This window comes from Rhineura floridana, chromosome 1, assembly GCF_030035675.1.
Source record: "Rhineura floridana isolate rRhiFlo1 chromosome 1, rRhiFlo1.hap2, whole genome shotgun sequence".
In the NCBI taxonomy this organism is placed as follows: Eukaryota; Metazoa; Chordata; class Lepidosauria; order Squamata; family Rhineuridae; genus Rhineura; species Rhineura floridana.
This window is the reverse complement of record NC_084480.1, coordinates 179304829-179318048: the sequence shown is the minus strand read 5'-3', so window position 1 is coordinate 179318048 and position 13220 is coordinate 179304829. Positions and strand designations below refer to the sequence as shown.

General features: G+C 39.3%; 1 protein-coding gene across 6 annotated transcripts in view; it reads left to right on the top strand.

Annotated features, from left to right (window-relative positions):
- Nucleotides 1–12824, top strand: part of MTRR (5-methyltetrahydrofolate-homocysteine methyltransferase reductase) — a 32344-nt gene extending 19520 nt beyond the window's left edge. For 5 of the 6 annotated variants that reach the window (XM_061588174.1, XM_061588183.1, XM_061588203.1 and 2 more), the window contains 7 exons: nucleotides 1233–1413; nucleotides 2947–2989; nucleotides 4158–4323; nucleotides 5411–5529; nucleotides 8765–8857; nucleotides 8963–9145; nucleotides 10790–12824. In XM_061588174.1, the coding sequence (XP_061444158.1) occupies nucleotides 1233–1413; nucleotides 2947–2989; nucleotides 4158–4323; nucleotides 5411–5529; nucleotides 8765–8857; nucleotides 8963–9145; nucleotides 10790–10934 (930 nt within the window). In that variant the 3' untranslated portion in view covers nucleotides 10935–12824. Of the gene's footprint in view, nucleotides 1–1232; nucleotides 1414–2946; nucleotides 2990–4157; nucleotides 4324–5410; nucleotides 5530–8764; nucleotides 8858–8962; nucleotides 9146–10750 lie in introns of all 6 variants that reach the window. The other variant, XM_061588193.1, reaches the window with a different exon arrangement.
- Nucleotides 12825–13220: the final 396 nt, after the last annotated feature.

The following is a 13220-nucleotide window of genomic DNA, read 5'->3' as shown; positions in this document are numbered from 1 at the left end:
ATTGCTGTGCATTTAGCAACAGATGCTCCAACAGGGAATGGTCCCTGATCACTTGCTGTTATCTATGGAGCTAAAAGAAAATGCTCCACCTGATTTGTTAGGAGCCAGTTCACAGAGGAGTGCTGGTATTTTCCTTCAAAGGTATATCATTGGCAATCCCTAGGATGGTACAGTTCCACAGCCTCCCATTCCTCTTACCTAAAGTTTCTGCCTACCTGACTAAAGGCTGTCTGTGCTAATAGTGGAAGCAGAGATGACAATGGTTGGGAGAGAGTTGTTTTTTTAACCACTATTTCCAAACAATGAAAGGGTGGTTTTTTTAAGGAACAGGTTATTGACATTATATTGCCTCAAAATGTACAGAGCTATTAACAACCTATGATCTCTCCCTAAGCAAACTACTGAATCTTAATCCCTCTGACTTACGAAAACGGATTTTCAATCATGATGCATACCAAGACAGAGCATCAATTGTTGCGGCCTCCTTTTTCCCATGGTTCCCAAAATTTAAACTTAACCATGCCCCGGCTGCATATTTTACTAGTTTTACCTGTGCCCCGTTGTGCAGAGCTTTTACAGAATTGCGGTTTCAATCCATGCCCACAGCCAATTTAGAGGGCAGATACAAGGGCATCCCGTTTGCAGAACGTCTCTGCATTTTTGGTTGTAAAATGCCTGAAGACCTAGTACATTATATGTTTCTATGTCCCTTATACCAACATCCCAGAGAAAAGTTTCTAGCCCCTTTTCTGCGTTCTGCCAGGGAACTCTCCCACAAAAAACTAGCAATCGAGTTATTAATGGATAATAACATACAGACGACAACCGCCGTGGCTAAGTTCGCCCTTGCCGCTAAAAAGCTTAGAGCAATCTATGTAAATTCGCTACGTCTCCAAACTGGAAATGTTTCTTAATTTTAAGTTTCCTGGTTTTAAAAATTATTCCCTGTATTTTTATAAAACCAAATCATGTTTGTCAGTTTTTAAAATGGTTATATGTATATTTTATGGTGCAACGGCCTATGGCCACATGCAAATAAACATTGATTGATTGACATTATAGGTTCTTTGAAGCCCCTGGCAAGGATTGGGGTCTCCTGCAGGAGTCCTAAGGAAAGCCTGTTTCACAGATGCGACAACTAATATTAGTGAGGGACATATATATATTTGTGCAGAATAATCTTACTAATGCCATGCAACCCAAATAATAAACAAATTATTCTCTTCTGCTAGGCCTTTTTGCGCTCTCTGGTAGAATATACTACAGATGTTGGAGAAAAAAGAAGACTTCAAGAGCTGTGTAGTAAACAAGGATCCTCTGATTATAATACTTTCATAAGAGATGTTGGTGTCTGCTTGTTGGATTTACTGCAGGCTTTCCCAGCTTGCAAGCCTCCCCTAAGTCTTCTTCTTGGTGAGTAGTTGCACGGAATATACACAGCTACAAAAGGAAGGGATTATGAACGTAGACACAGATGGACGTATCGAAAACAAGGTTCACTGACTGCAGTAAAAAATTTACTCTAGACAGAACTGTATTCATAGTCTTAGGAAATATCAATAAGACTATCAGCGTATGCTTGGTGTATTTGGTATGCTGTCAAATAACCACTAGCTATGCTGGATCGAGGCAAAGGCCCACCTAGTCCAGCACTCTTTGAACAGTATGCAACCAAATTCCTGTTGAAATTTTCCAAGCAGAGCAAACTGGCAATAGCCATACCCTGTTGCTTACCCCTAAATTTCTGGTAATTGGCGGTACTCTGCCTCTGTATATGGAAGTTCCATATGGGGCTGTCATGGCTAGTAGCCATTAACAGACTTACCCTCCGCGAGTTTGCTAAATCCTTTTACAGCCATCTCAGCTAGGAGCCATACCCACTTTCTGTGGTAATGAAATCTGTGTGTTAAGTATGTGCTTTATTTTGACAGTCCTGAGCTCGTCGCTTATCAGTTTCATGGAATGGCCCTGAATTCTAGTAGTGATGCTGTTTTATTAAATGTGTTGAACACCTAATGCTGGTCACCTCTAGGCAATTTACGAAGGAAAACCTGTATCATAATATAAAAGCATATTAAAAATCCAACAATTTTAAACACAATGAAACATTCCGTATTAACAATTGACAGATAGGTGGTGGTGAGAGGCGGCTCTATTAACTCTTTAACATTGTTGATAATTCTGCACATTCCTGTTAATCCCCCACCTATTTGCTGTTTTTGAACTAAAAACTATATACTGTGCCTTTCATTGAATTTATATTCTTGATATTTCTTAAGATGTTCTGTACTTATAGTACTACATTTTTAATAAAGTCAAAAAGTTAATGCTGCTTTTCTGAGACTTCTACATGTGGATGTGCCTTCTTCAAAATGCTGCAAGTGGGTATTCTTTAAAAGGGAAAATTCCTTCTAAAGTTACTCTTTGTTTTAGGAGTAGTGAAGATACAGAAATTTACAATGGTGAGCTTTATTTTCCAGCAGAATCCATACGAGAAACTCAGGTGGTTAATTTGAATTTAATTTGAAAACGTTAAATTTAGTACTTTTACATTGCTGTTGCTGTATATTAGAATTATACCAGATGACAAAATGCCCATGACTTATAGCCCTTTACTCCACACCAGAGGCCAAGAGGGCTGGGAACTAGAAACTAGTCACCTTGCCTCTGCCATATCAGTAGGTAAGCTCAGACAAAACACTTATCAGCCTCTCCTCCCATGCACCCCTTCTGTATTATTGAGATAATAGTACTGGACTGTCTTTCAAGGTTGTTTGTAAAGATTACTGAGATAATGTATGCGAAGCTCTTTGGAATGCTTTAAAGTGTTATATAAACACCTGTTATTTATTACTGGAAGTTGCTGTACGTGTCTTTATACTGCATGCTGGTCAAAGTGGAATGAAAGGTAAAATCTTGTACTCACTAACTTCTGTTCCTTTTCAGAACATCTTCCTAAATTGCAACCTAGACCCTACTCGGCTGCTAGGTAATGTGATTTCTAAATTTCATTTTAATTGCAAACTGGGCTTGCTTGCTTAAAGTGGACTTCATATTCTTATGGATGATGAAGGCTGCCAGAGTGCTAAACTGGTAATGTTTTAAATAAATAATATATAGATCCCATAGTGCAAAAGTCCCCACATCTGGAGACTGAAGGCCAGTCATATATACTTGCAGTGCTTCATTACTCAACAACTAGATGACTCACAGCAGAATGTATGAAGAGACCTCTGAGAGGTTCTGTGTGCAGTGTTTCATCTGTGATGACTCATTTGTACATGCAGGTAACAACTTGATGTTGCAGCCAAATCTCCAGCGATTGCAGAAAAAAATGTAACTGGTGATCTTCAACACTTTGCCCAACACCAGCAATCCTCACTGATGGTTGTGTGTGATGCTCCAGCCATCTCGCCTGTACTTCCTAGATTGCTTTAAGCAGGCCATGCTCTCTATCTCAAGTCTCCATCTGTAACTTGGGAAAATAACAAAACACCTATCCTGCAGCAAAATATGTAAATGCTCAATATTTTTATTAAACAGGAATGGGGGACCTTGCAGCCCAGGGGCCAGAGGCAGCCCTCAGTGCCTTTATCTGGTCCTCAGAACTCGCTGCAGGCCATGCTCCTCTGACCAGGCCACATCCTTCATCAGCTGCACTCCACACACTCCTTGAGAGTCTTTTTGTCTGGCTGCATCGTGCCCTTAAACTGTGACGATGGAGGATGAAGTGGTGGTGATGTGTATAAGCCTGGCTGGAATGTAGCCTGCTGTATAAAGATAAAAGTCATATATCCATTGCTCTGCCTGCTTTTGCCTCTGCCCCCACCCGTCACTAGCATGTGGCCCCTGGAAGGTTTGGCCTGAAAAAGGATCCATACCCCGTTATTAAAGAACGTTGCAAAACCAGAAATTGAATGAGGACTGGCGTGGGAAGAGAATTAAAATCACTTGGAAAGTCTTTATATTTCTACTCTGGAGGAGAGGCCATAATTTATTGTTTTTATATCCCAGATGGATCTTATAGTATCCTTTTTTTTTCTGGGTGAGAATTTTCCTTAGTGTACAGTGACCATCATGACCCTTCTCTGCAGTAGGGTAATTGCCTCCTTTTATTGTATCAAATGTTGGATTTCCTTGTAATTGTTTCATTACAGCTCCAGTTTATTTCAGCCTGGAAAGATGAGGTTCATCTTTAATATTCTGGAGTTCCCATCCCACCTAGGCGATGTGCGCAGAGGTGTGTGCACTGGCTGGCTGGCTACGCTGGTCGCCCCACTCCTTCAGTCAAGTGCAAAAGCTGAGGAGCTTTTACTTCCAAAGGTATCAAAACTGGGCTTAGTTCTTAAGTATTTCTTAGGACAGGCAGAGCTTGTGCGTTCCTGAAATAAAGGTAATCTTTTCTGCTTGTGTTAAGGTGATTTTGCAGCCTGGCAGCTGTAACACCTATTCTAGGGTGTCACAGACTGATGTTACAGCTATTTTAGAAAATGGAGTGATTTACCCCCCTCAGATGAATCTAGTTAATGGGATTTTCCAGTTGGTTCATGCTCTTACCATAAGAGAGGGTTTTATAAGAGGAGAAAGAGTCAGAACAGGACAAGAGGAAGATGGACATATATTGTAAAGAATGAAAAGTGGGTTATCCATTGCAAGTTGAGGTTCCAGGTCTGAAAAGATTAAAGACAATATTGCTCTTTAGATGGATGGGCTTGACTGAATGATTCAAGTAGGAATGAACATCCTAGGTTTCCTGCTGGAGTAAACTCTTGAATGTGAATATATGGTTGTTTCTCCACCCATCTGCATCCAGTATGACTCCTTACCATGCAGTTGGCAGTATGATAATGGTGGCTAACTGCTCCAGGAGGAGAGTGTTCATTCTTGCATACTTGAGCCATATAAATTTGGAAGAAATAGGCAACTTTGATTCTGTGGGGACGTTCTAAGGATTTTAGCATTCATTTGAAGGAAAACAAACAAAAACTTGATTATAAGGATTAGCTTGTGATAGTAGATGTTTAGCAGCCAAAAGAGAAATAGCAACAGGCCAATGTAGCTGGTTACCTCATAATACCAAAACATTTCTTGCTAGCAAGAGTCCTCTCAGCTACGTGGGAGATATGCATCACGATACAGAACTTTACATTCATTACAGTAGCAGGAACAGGGTTTTACATGGAAATTTGTGAAACACTGTAGTGATCATAGATCATGATGTTTCTGATGAGGCCTTTGTTATCTTCTAATGATAATGTGGTAGGTAGTCTCTAGAATGGCTTTAAGAACCTATCACAACATGCTGTGGCGGTTACTTCTGAAGACAGCTCTTTGGGGGAAGGGTGTATCTTGTCAAGGGGTTTGCCAATTTTCCTCAGTTACATTTTGATGATATTTAACTGCATTCTAGATCTCCATATCTTTGCGTCCAGCCAACATTTTTCACTTGCCTGACAATCCATCAGTTCCCTTTATTATGGTTGGTCCAGGAACTGGAATTGCACCATTTATTGGTTTCCTACAACATAGGTAAGTGCATTGTTTGTATTTTTAAAAATGCACCATCCTATCAGGTTCTAGTGTTTAGGAAAGTAATTTACAGCACCTGGTGATACGTGAAAACATAGTGAAATACCCAAGTGCTACCAGTTGGAAGCCGCAAGATTCAGCAGCATGTATTAGCCACCACAGAGGCACTGATGTCTTATGTGGTGTACAGAAATGAATCATCGTGTAGGCTGAGGCTGGGCTTTCCTGTGACACTATCCCACAGGGCCATAATGTCTGCATGAATACTGTAACCGCATGGGTTAGCACTCTGTCAAATGGGAGGGTGCCAGTCACGTGAAAAAAGACCCTTGTGATTGGCCCTGATAGCACTATGTTCTCTCTCACTCACTCACTCACACATACACACAAGCACACAAACACCTCCAGGGAAGTGGCTCCCTATGTGATGGTTTTTGTGTTTGCAGTGAGGCCATCCCAATTTCAATGTTTAAAAATAAATCATTTATTTTGTCAATTTGTATACCACTTAATTACAGTCTTCTCTAAATGCTTACAATCATCTTTAAGGGTTTTTGTATAGTGAAGAGAAACAATTATCCCAGAATGATAGAGGAATATGTTGCATTGGACCATCCTGGACCAATCTCCAGTGTTAATCTCTGTGGGGTCTTGCAGTCCCCTACAATGTCCTCCTGGCTTTTTCCTTCAATTCAGACATGTAAGTTATATGGATTTGTTTGGTTTTTTTAAAAAACAGATTGTCAACACCTCTTTATCTTACCTTCCACATTAACGTAAGATACCTGTGGTGGTTTAAAATGAGGTTTTCAGCATGAAGAGCCCAGTATCTCTCTTCTACAGCATTTCATACATGTGCACTTGCTTTATGTATATGTACTGCCTTCAAGTTGATTCTGACTTATGGCGACCCTATGAATAGGGTTTTCATGGTAAGAGGTATTCAGAGGTGGTTTACCAAGCCTTCCCCTGACACTGAGAGGCAGTGACTGGCACAAGGTCACCCAGTGAGTTTCATGGTGTGTGGGGATTCGAACCCTGGTCTCCCAGGTCATAGTCTGACACCTTAACCACTACGCCACACTTGCTCTAATGGACCATAATTCCTCTTGGTGAGTGTATACAAATTATACACTCAAACACAGTGGACCAATTGACCCCCCTACTTTAGAAGAAATACAAATAGGCCAAGGAATAAAAGCTTTACATGAATTTTGGGGATAAATTTTAACCACAAATATATAGAAGGGCTAAAATGCAGGATCATGCATTCCAAGTCTGTTGTAACTTGGGCCTGTTCTGTTTTCATTTACTTCATCTTTGCTATCAGTTCATTTTAGTCCACAAGCCAAACCCTTTTCTTACAGGATAAGCTCAGCTATGGTTTTTGGATTTTTTACAGTGTATCAACCGTGCTTGAATATTGTTGTTGTCCAAGTTAAGCTGTGCAGGTGCTAAATAATCCTGTGTTGCACATTTGAGTGTCCTCTCTGTAGTTCTATGTTCCACATTCACATTTGATTTAACATGATTTTAAAGTGTCAACTTGCTGCCTTGGTTTGTAATTTAGAGAAGAGTAATGGGGGAATAATCCAGAGACGTATCTGTATGTGGAGTATGAAATTGAATTGTTGCAAAGCCAAATGATCTCTTTTTTTTAAGCTGGGTAATAAATTCTTGGGAAAACATTACATGGACAGCCAGAAGCTGTCTTTGAAAATGAAGGGGAAACAGATTCGCTATCATTATTTCTAATAATGAGAACTCGTAACGTTTAACAAGCTGCTGCAACTAATTTATTCCATATTATTGCAATGTCCTGAGTATTTTATCGATAGGCTGCTTGCAGCAGCTGTGAATTAAAATAGACTGAAATTTGATGTAGTTATAGTACAAAGTATTTGAGAGTTATAATGCCACTGTGACTCCACTGTTGGTGTTGAATGAATATCAAGTAGTGGAAGGAGAGCATATGACTTAAAGGAAGGTTGTGCTCAGTAGGCTTTTAAGTAGCCACAGCAATCTTGAGCGTTTTATATGGAAAGGCAGAGCATAAATGCAACAAATAAATAAGGGTGTAGAGAAAGATGAGGTGTTTCAAGCCTTCTATTTGCTTCAGAATTTTTATTTCTTTAAATTGATTTAATAAACGACAGCATTTCTAGTAATACTGTAATTAACTGTCAGATTCCAGCCTGCAGAGGGATTTAACAAATAGTTAGCTTTTTTTCAAATCATACTGATTCATCAAGACAATTCACTCTAGTAAAATGCATGAAAATTGCTGTGAAGCGTCATAGGAAAGTGACTGCCTGTTTTTGCTGGCTTCATCCAGTTATCACGAGACGTAGCATCTTACAATTGCCTTGGCAGGATGTTCACAAGGACCATTTTGCAGCAGTGGGCATACTCTAATCCCGAATGTTTTGTATTGCTATGTCTGCAGGCATATTCTGTGGATGTGGCTTCCCCACTTATTTTAATCTAGATATGTACAGCCCATTGCATGCTTTCATCTAGATATGTGAATGAGTTTTGCATGCATTTTGGATCCACTGTCCATGAGATTCCACTGAATTGGGTTGTTAGGCTTTCTCCCTTCCGCACCCCCTTTTTATTGCTTAACTCCCTGTTTTACAGTGTTGTAGCACAAAATATTGAACTCCCCATAAGGATCTTTTCAAACAGCCATGATCAGGAATAAATCTACTGAAAATGCTGCTGACAAATGAATGTACTTTGTCCCTGAACAGAATAAGTGAATACTAGATTCTAGGTAGTCACTCAATACAGACAATTAAAATCAGGGTTGTGTATGTAACATGATCACCCATAATCACAAGAAAGGTGGATGGGCTAGATGCTATGGCCAGTATTTGGTGAAATCTCAGAACCAGGGCTCTGTTGGATTTGCAGTAGTCGGAGAGGTGAAGATAAGCTTCTTGGCCTTTCCCATGACAAGGAGAACTAAAATGAATTAGGCAAAATCAGAAAATAAATGCAAGTCAGCATAACTAATGTAGCAGCCTTCCCCAACCTGTTGCCCTCCAGATGATTTGGACTGCAGCTGTGGTAGCTGGGCCAATGGCAGCTATTGTCCAAAACATCTAGAGGGCACCAAATTGGAGAAGGCTGCAATACAGGATGCAGAACTTGGGTTTGCTTTGTGCCGGGTTTTTTTTAAAGTAGAGTACATGCACCGTTGTCATTTCAATTTTTAAAAATGCTATTTCAGGCAGAAGCTCCAAGAAGATCACAAGGATTGGACATTTGGAGAGACGTGGTTGTTTTTTGGCTGCCGCCATAAACTCAGAGATTACTTGTTTCTGTAAGTTTGTTGCCTTTTGCTCCCTCTTGGCACCTTACCCCCCTAGTAGTAGTGCATGGGAATTATGTCTTCATCCTTGCAGTGATTCTTGGCTTTATCTTTCAGAGATGAGCTCAGACACTTTGTTGAAAATGGCACATTAACTAATCTGAAGGTTTCATTCTCAAGAGACGTCCTAACTGCAGTGGAAACTGATACTCCTAAATACGTTCAAGATAACCTTCGGCTTTATTGTAAAGAGGTTAGCAGGATTGTCCTGCGGGAAAAGGGATATTTTTATGTGTGTGGGTAAGTAATGCTGACTTTTATAAAAGCTGGATTTACAAGAACATGTAAAAGTGTTCACTCCTTTTAGTTTAGCAAAAGCTGGGAGCAAAATCAATGGGACCCCAGGTGTGATGGTAAGTTTGTTTAATTTTTTCTTGAAAAAATACTCCTTTAGGCAGTTTTATAACATTTTTCAATGGAAAGATGAGAGGATTGCAATAAGAGCTGCCTGGAGAACTTCTTAACAAGCTGAAAAGTGAACTGGAAGGAAGGGCAGCAGTTTCTGGATGGGACTTGAGACAAAACAATAGAGAAAGCCAGGGTGCAAGTTAAGGCAAGCAAGCAAATTTGGGGGTGGGGGACCACATTAGTGCCCTGCATACACTAATAAGCATAATCCCTGCTCACCTGGCAGTGACAGACATGAAAAGTGTCGTTCGATAGAGATTTTACATGTACATAAGTTAGATCTTTGGTTGACCACTGGGTGAAATTAGATGCTGGACTAGATGAACCTTTGATCTCATCGGCCAGGGCTGCTCTTAGGTTGCACCATCTTGACAGTTAACCACTTTTATGTCCCATTAATTTCAGTGGCAGATACCTGAGAATGTGCACAACTCATCAATCAGTAGGACCAAGAAGTGTTTAAACTTTGGCTGGATCATGCCATGTGTATATAAAATGTGTGAACCTTATTTTGGGAATTTGGAAGAAGGCTGAGTTAGGTTATTAATCTAAAGAAATGTCTGGTCCAGGATTGTGGAATTTTAAAGCTGTAAGAATTGTATTCTCTTAGCATTATCAGAGTTTGTACTGAGCCATGTTCTCTCATCTCATCAGGACCTCTATACCTCCAATATCCTTGAATCTAGAAATATCAAACTCAGCAGTTTGTACCATAGGGGAAGAAACCTCCATCAAGTTCTGGATGCTTTGAGGCATCTAATCTTTCTGCCAGTCAATAGCTATTTAGCACTTTAACCTCAAATACCTCAAGAGTCCTGTGCTGTCCAACAGATAACTGCTCTGCCTTTAGGTTGAATACTTGACTGATCAAATAATGTCTAAGTGTTGTTCAGGTCTTCAAAACATTCACTTAGTAAAAATGTAAGAAATTATGAGACTTGTATGAATTATCAAGCCCTGTGGGCATAATTGACTGGGAGGTTCTCCTGCATAAGCCCAATTGGAATGAATGGGAAATATGCAAAAGTATAGCAGTACCAGTGGAGTTTGTACAGGAGAACCTCCTAGTCTAGTAAATTGTGCCTCATCTTGCTTTAATGTTATCAAATTAAATTCTAAACCATTATTTTATCTCCCCATGACAGGGGGGGGGAGACAGAATGTGTGTTTATACATACCCAAAGTCTTGCAGGGCTGAGGAGAAAAATTTCTGCCTTTTCTGTTGTGCAGTTAAAAGGGGGACAGTCAACTATACAGTGGCATGATCGGCTTTATAAAATATTTCACATTTGTCACATAGTACACAGTTGATCAGTCAATTGACTGGTATATCACCTCCTTTTAAATGTGACCAGCTCTTTTATAACAACAAACACAAACGCGCTTCTCTTCCCAGTAGCTGTCTGAAAGTGACACTTTCTATCTCTTGTCTTACAGTTCTGGTTTTGTCTGATCGTGATCTCCCCCTTTTTTCAGGGATGCAAAGAATATGGCAAAAGATGTGAGTGACAGTTTATTAGATATCATAATTGCAGAGAAAGGAGTCGATAAACTGGAAGCACTGAAAATGCTGGCTGTGTTGAGAGAGGAAAAGAGATATTTGCAAGATGTCTGGGCCTAGGAACTGGCCACTCTCTGCTTTAGATGGTTTGGCACTGATGATCTGTGGGAGGAGCCTTCTGATCTCGGCTTCAGCCATTTCAACTGGCCTGAATAACTTTTTTATGTGTACACTGGTCAGTGGTCACTCAAGTTCTCTTGTCTGGTAGTGAATCTGTATTATCCTACTTATCCTGCACAGTTGGAAGTAACTAATTTCAGAAACTTTGCACAGGGATAGGAACTCTTCAAATATGCCTTGTCTTAGTGCCATCTAATTTTTCAAGGAGAAAATTCAACTTCTATCAGTGCCTTTTCATTTGTAGGTCTTTTCTGAGCAAAAGTTGACAGATGGAACTTATTTTCTGGCTTGGAGCATTGAATGAAGTAAATATTAAAAGCACTCTTATATGTGTTGATTTTTCTCTTCTGGTGATCTGGAGATGTATTCAGAAATAAGGTAGAGGGCTGGTTAGGGAATACGATTTTCTTACTTACTGGTTTGCAAAGATCACCCATCCTTCAAACCCAACTTTTGCACCTTAGAAAGGAGGTGAAAATTGTGCAGGAACTTCAAAAGTACTATTATTTATTAGACTTTTAAATATTTCCAATGCTTTGAATCAATTCGAAATGATTAACAGGGCAACCCTATGCATGTCTACTCAGAGATAAGTCCCACTGAGTTAAATCGGATATACTTCCAGGTACGTTGCCGTCTTTATATGACTACGTAGAAGGTGGAACCAGGATGGACTGATTTTAAATCAAGTGATCACCATGAAAAAAGACATTTAAACCACTAATTTAAATCAAGTTGCATACTTAATAATTAATGAATTAACTGAACAGTGCATACCAATTGGTTGTTACAACAGAACATACTGATTTACAATTAAAGTCTTTATATTATCTTTGAGTATCATCCAAAACCTCTACGCAATTCTGTGTGCTTAGAGATAATGGGAAACTTAACTGATTATATTGGCATGATATTATATGCAATTCTACTAAGCAAGATCATTTACTTGAAGATGAGGTCCACAATTTAATTAATTAGTTGTAATGAATTTTGGGCCAAATTCCCAGAAATGAGGACAGTAATTGATCGTTATTACTGGGCAAGGGAGAAGAAAAGCAAATTTAACATTTGGTTAAGTCAGATATTTATAATTTACTGTAATAATACATGACCTGTTCGTTTGTAATGCTCCCTTCAGAAGTCAAATATTCCTCCCCATATTTTTTTTCTTACATAGAAAATCAGTCTTTAATTCAGTGTCTTTGATAGAAGGTTGCAAATTCCGATTTCATTTCAAAGTTATTCTCAAGAAGTGAAAGCTTAAAATTTTAAAATCCGCTTTAGAAACAAAAAACACCATCAACCTTTATCCTCCCTGTTCGAAATTATAGCATGAGGGTGGTCTAAAAGGATCCTGGAGTAAAGTTGCAGGGTCAATAAACGATATATGAATGTTGTTCAATAAAGGATATGCTTTTGGATTTGAAGAGCTATTCCAACAGACTGATTTTTGACTTTGAAGTTGCATCCATGGAGTTGTATTCAATGCTGTTGTTCAACTGGCGCAGCAGGCTTCCACCTATGCAGTAGAACTTTTCCCTGCAGCCCCCACACACTCACCCTCAAAATCTGCTCCAGAGGGTTGGGGGATGCTCTGGAGCAGATTTTGCAATGCATGGAGAAACCCTACACTCTTGCTGCAGTGGATAAAACCCATAGTTATGATTTTAAATGGAATAAATAAGATTCAAATGATTTTGTTGGGAGTTAGAGTATATGAATAATTATTTTAAATGGGTGGGACAATGCGTTGAAATTGGATTGAATCATGGCCAGTGTTTCTGAGAATGTGCAAATTGATCTTTTCAATAAAAAATTTAAAACAAACAATCCTATGTTTCCCTCAACTTTTTTCCCAACATTTTGATTGGTTTATAGGGTTGCCATCTGACCTGGAAACAAACAAAAACGTACATTCCTATTTAACACCAGCTTGATAAAAATCAGCAGGCAACGTTTTTGTGGTATGGAGGTGAACATTCCCACCTGCTCGTTAGAACATTGCTGTTAAAAGCAAAGCACAGGAACAGTTGGCAGCTCCCTTGGATCTACCTTGATACTTATGATTGTTTTAAATAAAGAGGAATTCTGTTACCCTTGCAAAGAATTCTATAGCTTCATTTCCCTTCTTAGCATTTCTCTTAAAATGTTGCTGATACTCAGTTTAGGTGTTTTATAGACCTGTAACTATAAAAGTGATTGATTTTGGAGTGTCAGACTTACAGT